Source organism: Columba livia, chromosome W, assembly GCF_036013475.1.
Source record: "Columba livia isolate bColLiv1 breed racing homer chromosome W, bColLiv1.pat.W.v2, whole genome shotgun sequence".
Classification (NCBI taxonomy): Eukaryota; Metazoa; Chordata; class Aves; order Columbiformes; family Columbidae; genus Columba; species Columba livia.
In genome coordinates, this window is record NC_088641.1 from 5,578,045 (window position 1) to 5,595,556 (window position 17,512).

At 41.1% G+C, this 17,512-nt stretch overlaps 1 protein-coding gene across 1 annotated transcript; it reads left to right on the plus strand.

Moving 5' to 3' along the window:
• Positions 1 to 1,461: 1,461 nt before the first annotated feature.
• LOC135577209 (repulsive guidance molecule B-like) lies at positions 1,462 to 15,488 on the plus strand. Its single transcript, XM_065045105.1, has 2 exons — positions 1,462 to 1,699; positions 14,911 to 15,488. Exons 1-2 carry the CDS (start codon positions 1,462 to 1,464, stop codon positions 15,486 to 15,488), a joined length of 816 nt encoding a protein of 271 aa, XP_064901177.1.
• Positions 15,489 to 17,512: the final 2,024 nt, after the last annotated feature.

The following is a 17,512-nucleotide window of genomic DNA, read 5'->3' on the forward strand; positions in this document are numbered from 1 at the left end:
AGAACCCTAGAGTGGCCATGGTCTCAAGCTCATGTTAAGTATTTGGGGAGTATGGGAATGCACACTAGTACAGAAAACTTAAATCTTTCCATGATGGTCATACACAGAACTAAACTATACTTAGAGAATGAGTGGAGCTGGTGCAAAGATGAAGCTTCGGGCAAAGTTCCCCTACTTCAGGGAACGGCAGGGGAAGAAATTAAAATAGGATGCTGGATGATCAATGGGTCTACCCATGAGAAGGCATATTGGATTTCTGTGTACAATACTATGTCAAACCCAACAGCAAAGGACAGAAAGCTTTGTGCCTCTGAAAGACTGAACTGTAGGTACAATTTTACCTTAGTACAATCTGGTTTTACAGTCTGCCTCTAGGATCACAGGGATGTCAGACTATCATTTAAATTCGAAATAGATGTTGCTGAACCTAGCACTTAACATCTGTCCTAATTGTAAAAGATAAGAAAATTCCATACCCACAAATTTCTGCAACTGGACTATATATGGTCAAAAATACAGGCCAACAACGAATGTTATTTAATCCATCATAGTCCCTCAAACTAGTTGAACTATCAATGCAGATCAATATCTCTGCAATTAAACCAGCCTCTTCACCATTCCTAAGTATGTCCTATGCAGGGTAGTTAGCATGGTTACATGGGTGATCTCTTACCCCTTCGAAGCAAGCAAGAAGGGATGTAACTGGTATCTTAGGGACAGAATTGGGGGTCCTAGAACAGCACAGATGATGAAGTACTTGCAAACAAACTTAGTGCAGCTATGCATGATCTGAACAAATTAGAACATCCATTCTGGTTGTCCCTATTATCACTAGGAACTAATCAATGGCTCTTATCGGATGTATTACAACAATGGGAGGGAATTAATGAAAGGGACCACAAATTAGTCATAGATGCTCTTGGTGTAACACAAAATAATGTTTCTCTAGCTCTCAGCTGTATCCAAGTTCAGCTGTGGATACAATTTATGGTAGCAGCTGAAGATGGCACCTTACCCGCAGAAATCCAAAAAGTAATCTGGGACAATGCAACTGAACATGAAATAAAGTTCCAGTCCTGGTGGAATTTACTTAATTTTACTTATGAACCTGTCAACAACAAGGCCACAACTTTTGTTTGAACAATATGCAGTGCTTCAGTATATAACTTATACCAAATCATTGATTTAGGAATAAATCCTGTACTCTACACATTAGAACATAGAATATTGGCCAATATTGGTCCTGCTTAAACCAAACTTGGTTTCTTTCTACGACAAGGTTACCCACCTAGTTGACCAAGGGAAGCCTGTTGATGTGATCTTTTTGGATTTCATTAAAGCTTTTGATATTGTCTCTGACAGTATTCTCCTGGACAAGATATCCAGTATACAGCTGGATAAACACAGTGGGTGAGCAATTGGCTGATGGGCCGGGCCCAAAGGGTTATAGTAAATGGGGTCATGTCGGGCTGGCGACCAGTCACTAGTGGGGTTCTGCAGGGATCCATCTTAGGGCCAGCACTCTTCAATGCCTTCACAAATGACTTAGACACAGGACTTGAGGGATTACTTAGTAAGTTTGCTGATTACACAAAATTGGAAGGAGTTGTCGACATTCTTGAGAGTGGAGAGGCCCTGCAGAGGGATGTGGACAAATTGGAGAACTGGGCAATCACCAACTGCATGAAGTTTAACAAGGGCAAGCGTGGCAATTGAGAATGACACACACAGAGACACACACACAGAGTTCATGTCAGCAACGAGAGCAGAGCCAGGCAGAGCTGAGCTGAGCCCAGCAGAGCAGAAAGCAAACAAGCAAGCTCTGTTGAATTAACTCTTTCTCAATTTATAGCTTTACAGATACGGGCCTGGAACGAGAGGTTAAACAGGATTTTTTTTTTTCAAAAAATGTTATTCCAAACACACCACACTCATCTTGTGACTGTTTTCAGTTACGTTCTCATGCATATCTTGTGGGCAGTCTTCTGGCTCAGCATTCACACACCCAGGCCCAACATTCACACACCCATACATCCTGGGAGTTGTCTTCCAACCCAAGATATCATTCTCACTCAGCCCGGGCTATCACTCCTCACAAACATATAATCCTGTGTAACCTGTCAATGCTGCTTTGTTTTGACTGACTGCTGTGATTTAATCATGTTAGTATTAGTCTTCCTTGACTGTCAAGATGGTCATGTTAGTATTGATCATCTTTTATCATCCAGGTGGCTGAAACCATACGTCCTGCCATTCCCACAGGCAAGTGCTGCATTTTGCACCTGGGACACGGCAACCCTGGCTGTACATACAGTCCGGGGGATGAGATGCTGGAAAGCAGCTCTGTGGAGAGGGATCTGGGGGTTCTGGTCAACAGCAAGTTGAACATGAGCCAACAGTGTGCCCTTGAAGCCAAGAGGGCCAACTGTGTCCTGGGATGCATCAAGCACACCATTGCCAGCTTGTCAAGAGAGGTGATTGTCCTGCTCTGCTCTGCTCTGCTCTGCACTGGTGCAGCCTCACCTGTAGTACTGTGTGCAGTTCTGGGCACCACAGCATAAAAATTATATTAAGCTGCTGGAGAGTGTCCAGAAGAGTGCTACAAAGTTCATGAAGGGCTTGGAGGGGAAACCATATGAGGACCAGCTAAAGTCACTTGGTTTATTTAGCCTGGAGGAGACTGAGGAGAGACCTCATCACGGTCTACAGCTTCCTCATAAGGGCAGGAGCAAGGGTAGGTGCTGATCTCTTCTCTCTGGTGACCAATGACAGAACCCAAGGGAATGACAGGAAGATGTGTTAGGGGAGGTTTAGATTAGACATTAGGAAAAGGTTCTTCACCCAGAGGGTAGTGGAGCACTGGAACAGACTCCCCAGGGAGGTAGTCACAGCCCCAAGCCTGACAGTATTCAAGAAGAGACTAGACAATGCCCTCAGACACATGGTGTGAACTGTAGAGTTGTCCTATGCAGGGACAGGAGTTGGACTTGATGATCCTTGTGGGTCCCTTCCTACTCAAGACATTCTATGATTCTATGATAACTTCTGCAAGCTATGAACCTTTGAACTTTCTACTTCATTAAGTAAAAAAAGGCCACAGAGTCTTCAAGCATGAAGATAAGGGGAGCTACATTATTGAAGATAAGTAAAGGAACAGAATGGCGCCTAACAGAATAATGTTTTGAAAGTTACCAAGAACTTATTTTCTCCAGCTGCAAGTACAAAAAAGCAACTGAAGGTCAGAACTTTAACTGACGGACTGCCTGAAAAAAAAGAAGTGATCTAATCAATCACAGAATTCTTAGGGTTGGAAGGGACGTCTGGAGGTCATCTAGTCCAACCCACCTGCTAAAGCAGGTACACCTAGAGTAGACTGCACAAGAATGTGTCCAGTTGGGTCTTGAATGTCTCCAGAGGGCATTCAGTGAAGGCCCCTCATCCTACCATTGGGCTCCACTGAAAGGAGTCTGGTCCCATGCTCTTGACATCCAGCCTTGAGATATTTATAAACGCTGATGAGATCCCCTCTCAGCCTTTTCTTCTCCAGGATGAACAGGCCCAGCTCTCTCAGTCTCTCCTCATAAGAAAGGTGCTCTAGGCTTCTAATCATCTTTGCAGCCTGCCGCTGGACTCCCTCCAGTAATTCCTTGTCCTGCTTAAACTGGGGAGCCCAGAAATGGACGCAGTACTCCAGATGCAGCCTTGCCAGGGTAGAGAAGAGAGGGAAGATAACCTCCTTCGACCTGCTGGTCACACTCTTCTTAATGTACCCCAGGATACCGTTGGCCTTCTTGGCCACAAGGGCACATTCTTGACTCATGGTCAACCTATTATCGACCAGAACTCCCAAGTCCTTCTCCGCAGTGCTGTTTTCCAGCAAGTCTGCCCCTAACCTGTACTGGTGCCTGGGGTTATTCCTCCCCAGGTGCAGGACCCTGCACTTGGCCTCGTTAAACTTCATTAGGTTATTCTCTGCCCAGTCCTCCAGCCTGTCCAGGTTTTGCTGAATGGCAACACAGCCTTCTGGTGTGTCAGCCCTTCCACCCAGACTCTAATTTTGCAGTTGTCTCTGTCCTGATTTTGTTTAAAACAAGACCAGTTCTCTATTAGTGAATTTTCCTTTCAGCTAAGTTCTTCTAAGTAACTGCACTTCTCTGAATTTGGCCACATGTTTTTCAGCCACTATTCATTCTGGAGCTGATAATGGTAGCAGTGGCATGCAGAAGAACCCCAGGTTTAGACTTATTGCTATGGCAGCCAAAGTTACTGATAAATTTTTCATGTCCTGTAAGTGAGAGGGGCATATTTGCAAGGAGGGGCAGACAGAACAGGTGACTAAAATTGACAAATCGAGCATTCCATCCCATACACGTCATATACCCTATAAAAGTGAGAGATCTCGAGGGTCTCGCTCTCTTTGATCACGGTTGGCATCTGCCAGTTCTGCCTGCGATACGAGATCTAGTTCCAGGCCCTGCATCCCTGAATCCAGTTCTGCTGCAGCACTACCTGGGAAATTCAAGATTGCTTTTGTATATTTTGTATTATTTTCTCTATTAATAGCATTAGTAAAGTGTTTTTAACTTTTCCAACTTGTAAGTCTCTCTCCCTTTTCCTCCTATTACCTTTCCTAAGGGGGAGGGCATCTGACACGGTTTATTGTCACCCTGCAGTAAATGGTGACAGATTTATTGGCACCCAAATAGTGTGGGGTGAGTAGCGCTAAGAATTGTCTCTGACAGTTTGCCTAAACAGCTTCCCGGGTAGTGCAATTGAAAGAATATCGGACTCCCAATTTGAGTGACATGAGTTCTAATTCTCTGGTGGGAGGAGACCTCAGAAAACTCACTTGAGAGAGTATTTTCTTTTTCTTTGAAAGTTTCAGAAGGGGGATAAAAAAGATAGATCTGTATGCTTTATGGGTCATTTGGTGATGATAAAGGAGATTGCAGTTATTATCTTGATTTGAAGGATGTCATTGAAAAGCTGGTATTATTTGTATTATTTGTTCACTTGGTTGTATTAAATGATGCCTTTTTTTCGGGTCTGTGCTGGTTTGACTGAGAATGAGTTAATTTTCTTCATGCAGTTAGAAATCTTTCTTTTCCATAGCTAGCACACTCATTATTTGGACTTAGTTTAAGAACAAGAGATAGCACAGAGATAATGGGCTATCACTTCTTACACTCATAAAAAACATACTTCTGTATAATCTGTCCAAGGCCCTTTAGCTGGAACTGCTGTTCCCACATCTCCCCCTTTTTTGTTTTTGAACATCTGGTTCACAGTGAGTGCAGTGAGGACCCTGGCTTTATTCTTCTTTGCATTCTCTATAATTCTCCAGATAATTCGGAAGACTGCAAGAAAAATCATTACACAAGCACATCCAATTCCCACAAAAACCCATATACGTAGATTGAGGCCTGAAAACCAAGTTTTTTGGGTCTAATCACTTTATGCTATTAGATATTAGCCATTATGTCTTAGAGTGCTAATTCTTACAAATTATGCAGTTGATTTTGCAGGGCACTGGCTAAATCCTAAATCAGGCCTTGCACATTAGCTGAGACTGCTCTTTGGAGGTGTTGTTTTACTTGATTTCGCTCATAAACACTATAATTCAATTTCAATGGTATTACATACACATATTTAGCTCTCTGACAACATAAAATACTGGTTCAGATATCAGTTAAGGAGATTATTTGAATACAATAACATAAGCATAATGAGGATCCACAACGTGCATATAGTCACTCACGAGAAACAAAACTAGAGGCCTCTTACTTCAGGGTACTCACAAGAAATAATCACTCACTCAAATGGAGAGGTGAGGTGTTTTTAATCCCAGGAAGTTTCCTTAAATACTGTTCCTGTCTAAGGAAAGGACTCCAGTTTACAGACCCGCAGCTCCGAGAAGACCACTCAAAGGGTGTCTTCGGCAGGAACCCCCGTTTTATAGTCTGGTCAGATATGGCTGTGAGCATTACAACATAGTTCAGAAGATTCACAGCTTCTCTGGGCACCTCCTTTGTTGAGGACCCTGTCAACTAACTGAGGGTCCCACCCCTCCTGTCCCATCAGCTGGTAGAGATGAAGTCACCCTGCCTCGAGGCAGGTGAGGATGTGACTAACAGTACCTTGGTACCACCCTAGGTGTGTACTTTGGGACAGGCACAGTGGGGCACAGAAGGTGCTAAAGAGCCATCAACCTCCTCATTGAAGGCTCCAGATTTCAGGGGGATGTGCAACTGCCACACAATCCACCCTGTGACCACAGTCATCTGACAGGCTACTTTGGAGTGGTGCTGCAGTCACCTCTTGCCTCCAAAGTCAAAAGGGGGCATTCTGTTGGTGAGTTTGAATGCCCACTGTGGATCATCATACCTTATGTGTCATTTTCCTGGTATACATTATCATTACAAACCAACCTACAATAGAATAGAATAATGCAAACTACAACAATTACACTTATTAACAAATATTGGAGAAGGCTGGTTAGTCATCCTGATAAGGAAAACAAATGCATTGAAAGTTTTTTCACCAGTTAGTCCCCAGTCCAAATAATGTAAATCTGTATCATTCTGATATGCCTCTTCCTGTGGTCTCTTCTGTTTCTTTGTCACCCTCTTCTGCACGGACAGGCACTGTATCTCTGGCATTAGGTCCTGCATTGTGTTTGTCAAACTCATAGTCAGGTTTAACATGTTTTGTAGGAATTCACTTCAGTCCTGTTGGAATAAGAACACACACATATCCCCTTCCCCAGGTGATTAACTCTACAGGCCCTTGCTATTGACTGTTGAAGAGGGAATCCCAGTACAAAACCTTTGGTCTCTGAGATAGTGAATCTGGAATACGGAAGTGTTTTTCCACTGCTGTGGTAGAGCAGGGAGGCACAGTACGATTCAAAAAATTTAAAGTATATATTGCATTGTCTAATTGTTCTTGAGGCATCATATTCTCCCTTTTTTGTTGTAATAATATCTGTTTCAGTGTGGAATGCACTCGGTCAATGATAGCCTGTCCAGTGGGAGAATGTGGAATACCTGTGACATGCGAAACACCCCATTGCTGTAAAAAATATTGCATGGATCTAGCAGTGTATCCCGGACCGTTGCCAGTTTTAATCTGTTGTGGCACATACATGACAGATGGGTCATGGCCTATTAAGACCTGAATCCACTCTCTGTGGTTTTTGATCAGAGTAACAAACAATTCTAGAAGCTGACTAATAATTTTATTGAAAGAATTGGGGAAAAAATATCCATTCCAAGTATATCAGTCTGTTAGCTTTCTCATCATATTGTCCTACAATAGCCACAGGTTGTTTTTATGTTGTAACTATAAACAGACAAATATGCAAGTCCAATCAAATGCAGTCAGCCTGTAAGGTTGTCATAAAGTTGTTCATCAATGTCTCTAACTCCATTTTGGCTTTCATATTTATTGGATATTGTTTTTCCTTACTGATTTGAAGTCCTGTTTGAGTTCTATCAGTGTAGTGTTGGCTTTACTGATACTTCAGCTGCCCATACTAGTGGAAATACAGCATCCAAAATTTCCTTGGAGATTTCTTGCCTGCAGCAAGCAGATCTGCACCATCCAAGCATCTTCTTATGGGACATGCAACTGAACAGAATTCTCAGAAAACATTATTTGAGCTTACAATTTACTTAACAAATCTTGACCCAAGAGAGGTATAGGGCTTTCTGGCAACTACAAGAATTAATTGGTTAAAACTTTTTTCCAAATTTGGCATTCCATTGGTTTCAAAAAATGGTCTTTCTTTCTTTCTTTCTTTCCCACAATCTCAAAAACTAGCATGGTGAATTTACTAAAAAGTCTTTTACAACTAGATACCACAGAATAAGTTGTAGGAATGAGATAGGGACTCAGCAAAACAAGTTGATTCAATGTGAATCACGCTAAGCCATTTATTACAGAAACAAGTCTCCTTATATACGTAACTATATTCTAATCACGCGTCCACGCTCCAAGCATGGATTCGCTAAATGAGTATTGTGGGCTGTCCATGCGCTGGAGTCTCACTGATGATACGTCCAATGATTCACGCCACGCCAGGACCCCGGTGACTGTGGAACGCCCCTCTTTCTCACAGCAGACTCTGATCTCAGCTTCTCCAAGAGGCCTTGAGATTCCTTTGAGCCTGACTAATTCAGCAACAAATCTTTATCTATCAAAACCCGCCCACAATAAGTCTATTAAAAAATTTCAGATTTAATTTCCTAGTTTCATTAGAACTACGGATCTGCTAGGGATGCCTTTAAATTTCACCCTCAGGCTTCTCCATTCAGTATTACAGCATCGTTGCAGTGGAGGGGAGAGAAAACCCCCCTTTCACCGCTTTAAAAGTGGGCAGCCAGTTTTTTTTTTGTTTGTTTTGTTTTGTTTTTGTTTTTGTTTGTTTTCTTTTCTTTTTCTTGCTGCAGTTTAGATACAGGCAAGGCCATGCAGGTGGCCTTAATTGCTGGTGCTAAGTGGGAGCTGCCTGGGAGCTGCCAGGGAGCTGAGTTTATCTTGCAGCTTGATACAAGCCTGGGATATTTTGCTTTTTTATTTTCCCATTTAATTCCAGCCATAATACACTCTATATGCAATTCTAATTAGCTGAGCAATAGTTACATTCCTCAGCCCCATGTACCTTTTGCAATTTCTTAAAGATGTCAATAAAAAGCATATGAACCATCAATTCATTACTTTAATTTTCCTAGATCCGAATCAGTTTATATTCTAGTAACTTTTAAATATGACCTCTTCCAAGTGCACATCCATCATAGCATTTAGTTTTCTTTCCCATATCTCCAACAAACACATAAATTCAACGCAAAACAAAGTTTAGCTACTTAAATTCTTTTCTGGTCTCAAAATTATTAGATAACAATATGAGCAATTACTCTAATGTGTAAGGATGCATCCTAAGGGGGAGCAAGGTGGTATTTTAGTAGAGGAACCTGTTCCCATTTTGTAACTATCTCCCCAAGCAAAATTCTTTTGGCACCAAATATAAATATGCAAATTAAAATACTGAGCTCAGGTATGAAAACCAAACACCAAGTTCAAATATGCAGATGGATCACAATTACACTAATTCAAGACAATATCTCGATGTTAGCATTGCACCTTTGAACCGCTTACTGCTCAGCCAGGTAGAGGTGCTGCTGGGTCTCCCTGACAAAACAGGTCAGTGCACGCTGGAGCCCAATTGGCACCCACCCCCCTGCTGCCCTAGCAAGCTGGACTGGGCAAGGCTTTTATTAGTGTCTCATCCAGGGTGATACAACTGTTATCCCAAAATCAGGATTCATTATCCGGTGTGCATACAAAAGAGCCAAATTTAGTACACTGAGATGAGACATAGTCTATCACAGAGCTGCGCAAGTCTGGATGTTGGAATAAAGCCAGCATGCTAGAAAGGAAAGCAACAGCTGTTAGACACAAAATCTTATAATCACATTCATGCAGTAAAGAACTGAATTACTCACGGTCTTCTGTATAATCACAAAATATACATTTTGAGTCAACGAATTCTCATGATTTAGCAGTCTGTGAACTTACTGTACCATATAACAGGCAAAGACTTATTAAACTGTAGTATGCTTAAAGAGATACCTACGAAGAAAACAGGTTGATAAGGAAGGTATCTATGACTGCTGTGTTATATAGCGCTGTTGAGGACAGTGTTTACTGACATGACCCTCATTACCGCAGATAAAGCACTTAAGACTTGCTTGATTTACACTGAGCTGAGACAACGCAGCTGCTAATACCGAAGCCCAATATGTTTCAGTCCCTATATTCTGACAAACCTTAACATATTGCATTATATCAGTGGTTTTACCTTTCACCAACAACAAAGCATCCTGGCAGTCAAATTTAGCACTGTCATATGCCAGTTGAAGCAGTAAAAGTTTTGCTGCATCTTCATTTTCAACCTGCCTTGCTATAGCGGTTTGCAATCTGCAAATGAAGTTTATATAAGACTCCTGCGGTCCCTGTCTTATTGTTGCAAACGAGTTTACGCGCTGCCCTGCCTCCAGGACCCGACAGCATGCCGTAATAGCAAGACAAGTTGCCTGTTCAAAAACCTGCCACGGAAGCCCAGCCTGCGCCTGTGGAGTGATATGCTGTCCAGTTCCGAGCAACATATCCTGATTTATCCCTGCTCCTGATGACAAATTTTCCAAGACCTGTTCAATCACAAGATCTTTATTCTCTAATTGCCACACAGAATATTGCACTGGTGTCAAAATTGTTTTAGCAAGCAATTTCCGATCCCATAGAGTCATTACGTATGTGGCACCAATACCTTCAATAATTCCCATTGTAAAAGGACTGTGTAACCCATTCTCTTGCACAGATTTCTTTTAACTCCTTAACTGTTGTATAAGGTAGTCCATCATGTTCTGCTGTTTGTTGTGGTTTGTAAATAACTGGAAAGGCAAAAGAAAAGTTGCCGTGCTCCATAGCCTTTTCACGGCATTTTTGCATCATCCCTTTGTGTTCTGCTGTCTTAGTCATGAAGGGGTTACTGAGTGCTATATAAGCATCATTAAAATCAGGCAAAGGAGGTGCTGAGGGCAGAGTTTTAGACTTCTGACCCAGCTCCTCACAAATTTCTGCCTTATCTTTACACAGCTGTGATGGCATTAATGATGGATGTAAAACTGACTCTTTCTTGAGATCTACAGAGCCTGACTCAAAAGGATGAGTGCTGTCAAGACTCAAATCGTTAGCAACCTGCTCATTTGTGTTTTTCCATCCATCCTCCCCTGTTTGCCCTTGCATTATTTGCTCTGCCGACTGCAACTGTGATAGCACAGAGTACACAAATCTCCAAGTTACATGCAAACCATCGAGGACTGTAAAACCTGAATTCTTTTGTGCATGTAGATATTCCTCGACCTGTTTCCAAATTTTACTGTCAAACATCCCCTCACTCAGAAACCAAACACAATTCTATCTCACCCATACCAGGAGCGAAGCGACCTGCTTCTCAGAAATACGATACCCAGAAGAATGTAATATCTGCAGTAAAACCTGAAAATACAATTTATGTTCCTGAGAAGCGACTTGCCCCATACTAACACAATCCCGCAGCTCTCTCGTTCCACGAGGACTGCTTATCCCTATTTATACCGTAGGGATTAATGTGGCCACAAATAAAATTTACTCACCCATTGGATTGCATGGTTGCCGCCAAACACACTGTTGAATGAAAAGCCTCCAGGGGTCACACACTCACACGGGGCACCATTTGCGGAGATTAGAAACAACGCACACCAGGACGCAGACAGAGATTCACGCACAGACAGAGATCTTTTTCAGGAAGGAGCGCAGAGCTGGGCAGCAGAGAGTTGAGCCAGGCTCAGACCCTCTCTTTATTAGTCGGTGACAATTTATAGGATTTACAAATATGGACCTGGACTAAGATGTTACATAAGAAGTTTTTCCAATAATTGTTAATAAAATCACACCACACTCATGTTATTTTTGTTTCAGGTACGTTCCCACTCATTCACAGACAAGGCCCAAGGACATTCACATATCATACATATGAGGGCGGTTTTCTGACCGGAGATATTCTCACTGGCCTGGGCTATCACTTCTTACACTCATAAAAAACCACTTCTGTATAATCTGTCCAAGGCCCTTTAGCTGGAACTGTTGTTCCCACAATCCTGCATAATAATTTTGTCTTGCAATTTATGGGTAGCCCAAAACCAAATGACCAATCCCAAATTTCAGAAAAGAGTGCCTTCTTACCAGACGGTCCTTGTTTGCCCCTGCAGCGATCCAAATGAGATGAGTCTCTCCAGAGAAGTCTCTGGGAGTACCCAACAGAGTCCTTGACTTAATGGGTCCTGAAGCTGGGCAGAATCTGTCCCATCTGGGTCACCAAACTGAAACAAATAATTAAACTTAACAGCAAGGTAAATTATACTGTTATGCAGGCATTCTTTATTTAAACAGTGCTGGGGTAGCCCTAGGGATTATCCTCCATAAGTGCTCCAATGACTGGATGCTCTTGCGTTGCTTATATTCACACAATTCATATTCATTACAAATTTTGGAAATTTTTCACACACAATACATCTATACTACGAAATAATTGCATAAACGTAAGGTGGGCATGAAGTAAGTTATTTCACGGTCTTTGCTGCCATCTAGCGTCCTTTTTTCCAGGTATTGCAGCCTCTTGTAGGGGGCTTCTGAGAGTCTTTTCATCTGTCCTCTGCTCGACCACTCCATGTTGGCAGCTCTTCACAGAAGTGCGACTGGTATAGACACATAAGTAAATTATTAGTTTCTTACATATGCTATATCTATTAATTGCTAGTCAAATATAAGCTAATCACTCTGCTTCTAAACAATGTATTACTTAATCTTCTGTCTCTGTTTTATGCAGAAGGATCTAAAACGTGAAAACTATCATCTCCTCTTTTTGTAGGTGGTTAGAAAGCATTTATCATGTCGATTGGTTAATGATGGGTATGTTCTTCGTAACTCAGTCACGGTATACATTAAATTAGCAGCTTTACTTTCCCCTCAGAAGTGATCTGATCAGTTTTACTTCTAAGAGTTTCTTTTCAGCCTGAGTGCTTTTAAACATTAATAACTTCAGTCATCTGGTTTCAGTCAGATTGTTGTTTCATCTCTCTGTATACCAAAAACCTACTAAAAGCAGCAGAAAGAATTTTCCTAAAGTTGCAAGGGGTCTTGGATGGGTAGATTATTTTTTTTTTTCTATTTGATAACTTGCCTTGTCCACCTCTACTAAATTATATGTGATTTGTGATATTTTAATCATAATTTTAAAAAATTGATGCTTTGAAAAGTCAGGCTCTGAACTGGCATAGTCTATGTCAGTTTGCTTGGCATAGGTCTTCTTACTTTGTGATTATGTACCTTAAAACAGGTAATTTTTATCTCTTTTTTTTTTTTTTTCTTTTTAAGAAAAGCTGCTTATCACTTGTGCAAAGATGTACTGAGAAACTTATTGCTTACTCATGCTTCATGGTCATGCTTGGCTGTATGCTAAAGGCTGCTTCTACTCTGTCTTGGGATTTTGACAAGACATGTACTTTAGCTACCTTTTGTAGGCAAAACACCTGTTGCCCTTCCAAATTCACAGATTTGTGGGGTATGTCATGTGAGTCCTGACTCCCAGGAAGGTTGTTTATGGGATAAGCAGAGAAATTGCTAATATCCTCTCATCACTGTGAATTGCAGAAAACAACTGCATTGAAAAATTAAACATCCAGCATTATTATTCGGTTCTCTTTCATCCCCCATTACTTGGAAATTTAGGAATATTTTAATTGGACTGTTAAACTGAACTCAGCCCTGTTTTACTTTAAGGTCGTAGACACAGAAAAGGGTGGGAAATGGTGTAAAGAGAAGGGGAGGGAAGTGAATAACTGTAAAATATCTTTTATCTTTGTTTACACTTCCATATGCTTTTCTAAGTATTTTTGTGTCATTATAAATCTGTTTTTTTAACCATTTGAAATTACAAATTAATGTATATAGTGAATTTTGTTTGTCATAAAAGGAACAAAATAATGCAGCATGTTTTCAGTCAATAGTTTTTGGTGCTTGGACAGCTATTAAGTCTTGCAAGTATTCTTTTTGAAGTTCCTTTTGCTGTTATGGCTATCTTATGATCTTTGGATGGGAGGGAACGCAATTTATTATTTGACTGTTGTCCTAGTTTTAATTGCTGTGGAATGTGTGCATCTATGTGTCCTTTAATACATTGTGTAACCTTGTTTTCTTTCTACTCCTCATGAGTTGCTTTGTGTAAAAATTAAACTCTTAAGACTGGTGTTAACTGCTATGAGAATCTGGAAGAATTTCAGGTTGTGACAGTGAGAGCTGTGGAAGAGAGAGCTGTAAAAATCCTAGTTTGTTTGCTGGGATGGTAATTATGTTTTCTTTGCAGAAATGAGGTGACCAGAAAAGGTCCAGCTGTTTGGTATGGGTGGGGTTTTTTTGTCTTGTGGGTATTTTTGTGTGTTTAAATGTAACCTGAACTGCATACCTGTTTATGTATCTCTGATAAGTACTTCAGGTTTTCATGGGGAGAGATGTTTTTTTTGCCCTTTGTCTTGTTATTGTATTATGCTGTAAAAGGTGCTATTGCAGTGTTTGGATTACCTAGCTGGCAACTTGAGCTTCATAGAGCTGTGGGATTTATCACTGTTTAATTCCAGAAAGGAAGCAGTGAAGCTTTAGCTATTGTAGTGCCAGGGAAGTAAAGTAAATACAGTTTTTGGCCTGTCCCATCCTGTCCCTGCCTGTCATCTGTCCCTCCCCCCCACCCCCACTTTTTTCCCCCCACCCCTTTCCCCACCCCTTCATTCTTGAAGAAGAAAAATGGATTTCTGCTTCGTTCAGTTTGTTTCTGTCTAAACCTGTATCACTTAACTTCTTAAAGACATCCTTCTCAGGAACAGGATTCTGTTTAAAAGTTCAGTAACTTGTCATGTAAATCACTGAAAGACTAAATGAAGACTTGCTTATTAAGTGATTTAACTTAACAAGATGTTGATGCAATTCTTTGCTTATCACTTGCCAACTATGAGTCCAGCACTTCTTTTCTATGAGTAAATGCTCTTAAGCTATTACTTGCTATTATGTCTAGATGAAATTCGTCATGCTTGAGTTATCTAAGCCTTTGAGAGAGATGGGGTATATTGCTATCTTCCACCTACCCCGCCCCACACACCTCCTCAACCCCTTTTTATCTCCTACAGAATGCTCTTCCCAATGGGAGAGCACTGTAAGTTCTTTAAGATGTTTTCTGTATCACTTGTGGATGTGGAAGGGGATACTGCAATCTAAGAAGTTTGCTTCTTGATTTCTCTCTGCCTTCTATTTTGTGCTTAGCTGACTGCCAGTTTCAAACACCTTGTCAAATCCAGAAGTGCACCACGAATTTAGTGTCATTAACTTCACATCTAAACTCTGCTCTTGATGGCTTTGATCTGGTGTTTTGCAAGGCCCTGCAGGCATATGCTGCTTGTACCTATAGAAATTCCAAGGTATGTCATGGAAATCTAGTGTACCATTTTGCAGTGCTTGGAATTGGTGACCTCATGAGTCATCAAAACTGTTTCAAGGATGGACCCATATCCTCTACCAACCCTGAAGTGACCCATGATCCCTGCAATTACAGCGGCCATACAGGAGCCAGAGAACATCCAGGAGGGGAACAGATTTCTCCTCCTACTTACCTATTTTGTGGCTTGTTTGGTGATCCTCATCTGAGAACTTTTAAGGATCACTTCCAGACATGCAAAGTGGAAGGTGCTTGGCCTCTCATAGATAATAACTACCTATCTGTGCAAGTGACGAATGTGCCTGTGGTCCTAGGATCCAGTGCTACTGCTACAAACAAGGTATGGGTTGTTCTTAAAAAAACTATGCATACAGAAGTGAAAGGCTGCTTAACTCTTAACAGTTAAGGGTTGTAGTAGGTTGAGAATCTTCCATGCAATAGTTTGAGGAAAATAAAACTACTGGGCTCATCTTTTAGAAAATTGCTTCTTTCCTTAGAAACAAACAAAACTCAAAACAACTTCCTCCCCCCCCAAAAAAAATAAAATCCTTGAGTATTACAACATAAACATTCAAGAACAACTAAACTGATGCTTTACAACAAGCATCAGACTGCAGCTGTGGGAAACTACAGCGGGTATGTGGAATCCTTGACAGGGAGTCTGGGAAGAGAGATCAGCCTTGAAGATATTAAGGTTTACCCTTGAGAAGGATGGGAGTAAAGGAGTATCCAGAGATATTAAGTTGTACCCATGAGAGAGAAGGGATGTACCCATGACAGAGAAGGGAGTAGAAGAGTAACATGGATGATAGCAAAATTAGCCAATGAGATGTTGCTGCTGTAACTTGTAACCAATAGTGAAGAGACACATGACTTGGTAGAACTGTATAAAAATGCACTCGTAGCAATAAATGGCATCTACTACTTTCATCCTGGAAGAACTTGGTCTATTGTCGTTTGTCCGTCTCAACCGCGACAGAGGAAATACTACATTTCTGAAATATTACTTATTTGAAGGGCTCACAGTTTTACCAGGGCCCTTTGCAGCAGAAAAATCATTAGTAACACAACCACAGCAACCATCAAGAAAATCAGTGCCGTTTTCTCTACTGATAACAACCCTGAAAGCCCCCAACCACTAAACAATTTATTTAACGAATCCCATCAAAATCTTCATACCCATGTCCTTGAGCTAATAACAAAAAGTCTATTGCAGCTCTATTCTGCAGTGTAGCATGTCTTACAGAATCTACATCTAACAAAAGCCCACTTAAAGCCTTAGAAGTTCTGTTAGTTTGCTTAACTAGCAAGCCAGCATCCTAATTTTTCTAAAGTATTTAAAGCTTTCGCTGTGCCAACACCAGGTACAAGAGATCCTAAAACTCTTAACCTTGATCCCCAAAAATCTACATTATCATCACATTTTAACTCATATACATGCAAAAAGTGTTTTTCTCGTCTTGCTCTTCTGTGATCTATTATCATAGATATATTGGGCGTTAAGAGAGTTAATCATCCCAAAATATACAGTCCTCCAACAGCATTAGAAGGAATTCCTGGCCAGGCTCTATCTCCATGGATCAAGAATACACCATGCAGGAGGTGTTGGGGTCACTGTCCCACATTTTCAACAACACCCCTTGGACTCTTCTGTGAGGCATTACACCATTGAGTTTCATTTCTATATTCACCAAGGATAGCATTAACATTTCGCAGTTTTATCCATTCATGTTCTTGTATATCGTTCCGACACTTTTCACAAACCAGCTGGATACAAGTGTCCACGGGTATACATGCCAGCAATTCCAGTTCCTGTGGTTCAATATCGGCTTCTGAGATGCAATTAATCCAAAGTGCCGTGTTGGTATCATTACAGTTCGTTGCAATGCCTTTGCACCAACCGCTATTTTGAAACAGATGTGTGATGATGCTATAGTCATCAAGGGGGATGCCAACCAAACGTGTGAAATGGGTTTTCCGGAGATGCCATAGCTAGGCATATAGAGTCCTGGTCAGTCATGTTGCCTAAGTAATCCACATGTTAGTCTTTGTGCAGGCATCCAAAACGCAGCAGCTGCAGCAATCATTGTCAGGAAGATAACACAGGTTTCACATTTCATGCCAGCAAACATTGCAGCCCTTGATCTGTAAAGACACAAGCATAGCCTCTCTCCCAGGTTTTCAATTGATGTGGCCTTTTCCATTTGACCATAACTAACGCAGGTTCTTTCTGATTTAGCATGTTTTTGGGTCATACTTAGAAAGTGCTTCATCACAGGGCAAATTTGGGCTGCACCACTTAGTTATAAGTGATTCATCACATACAATGCTTTTGACAATTGGTTTTGTGGTGTTTTCCCTACTTCTCCCCCCTTTCTGTTTTTTTTTTTGTTTTTTTTTTTAAAAAAAAAAAGTTCATAACGTGCGTTG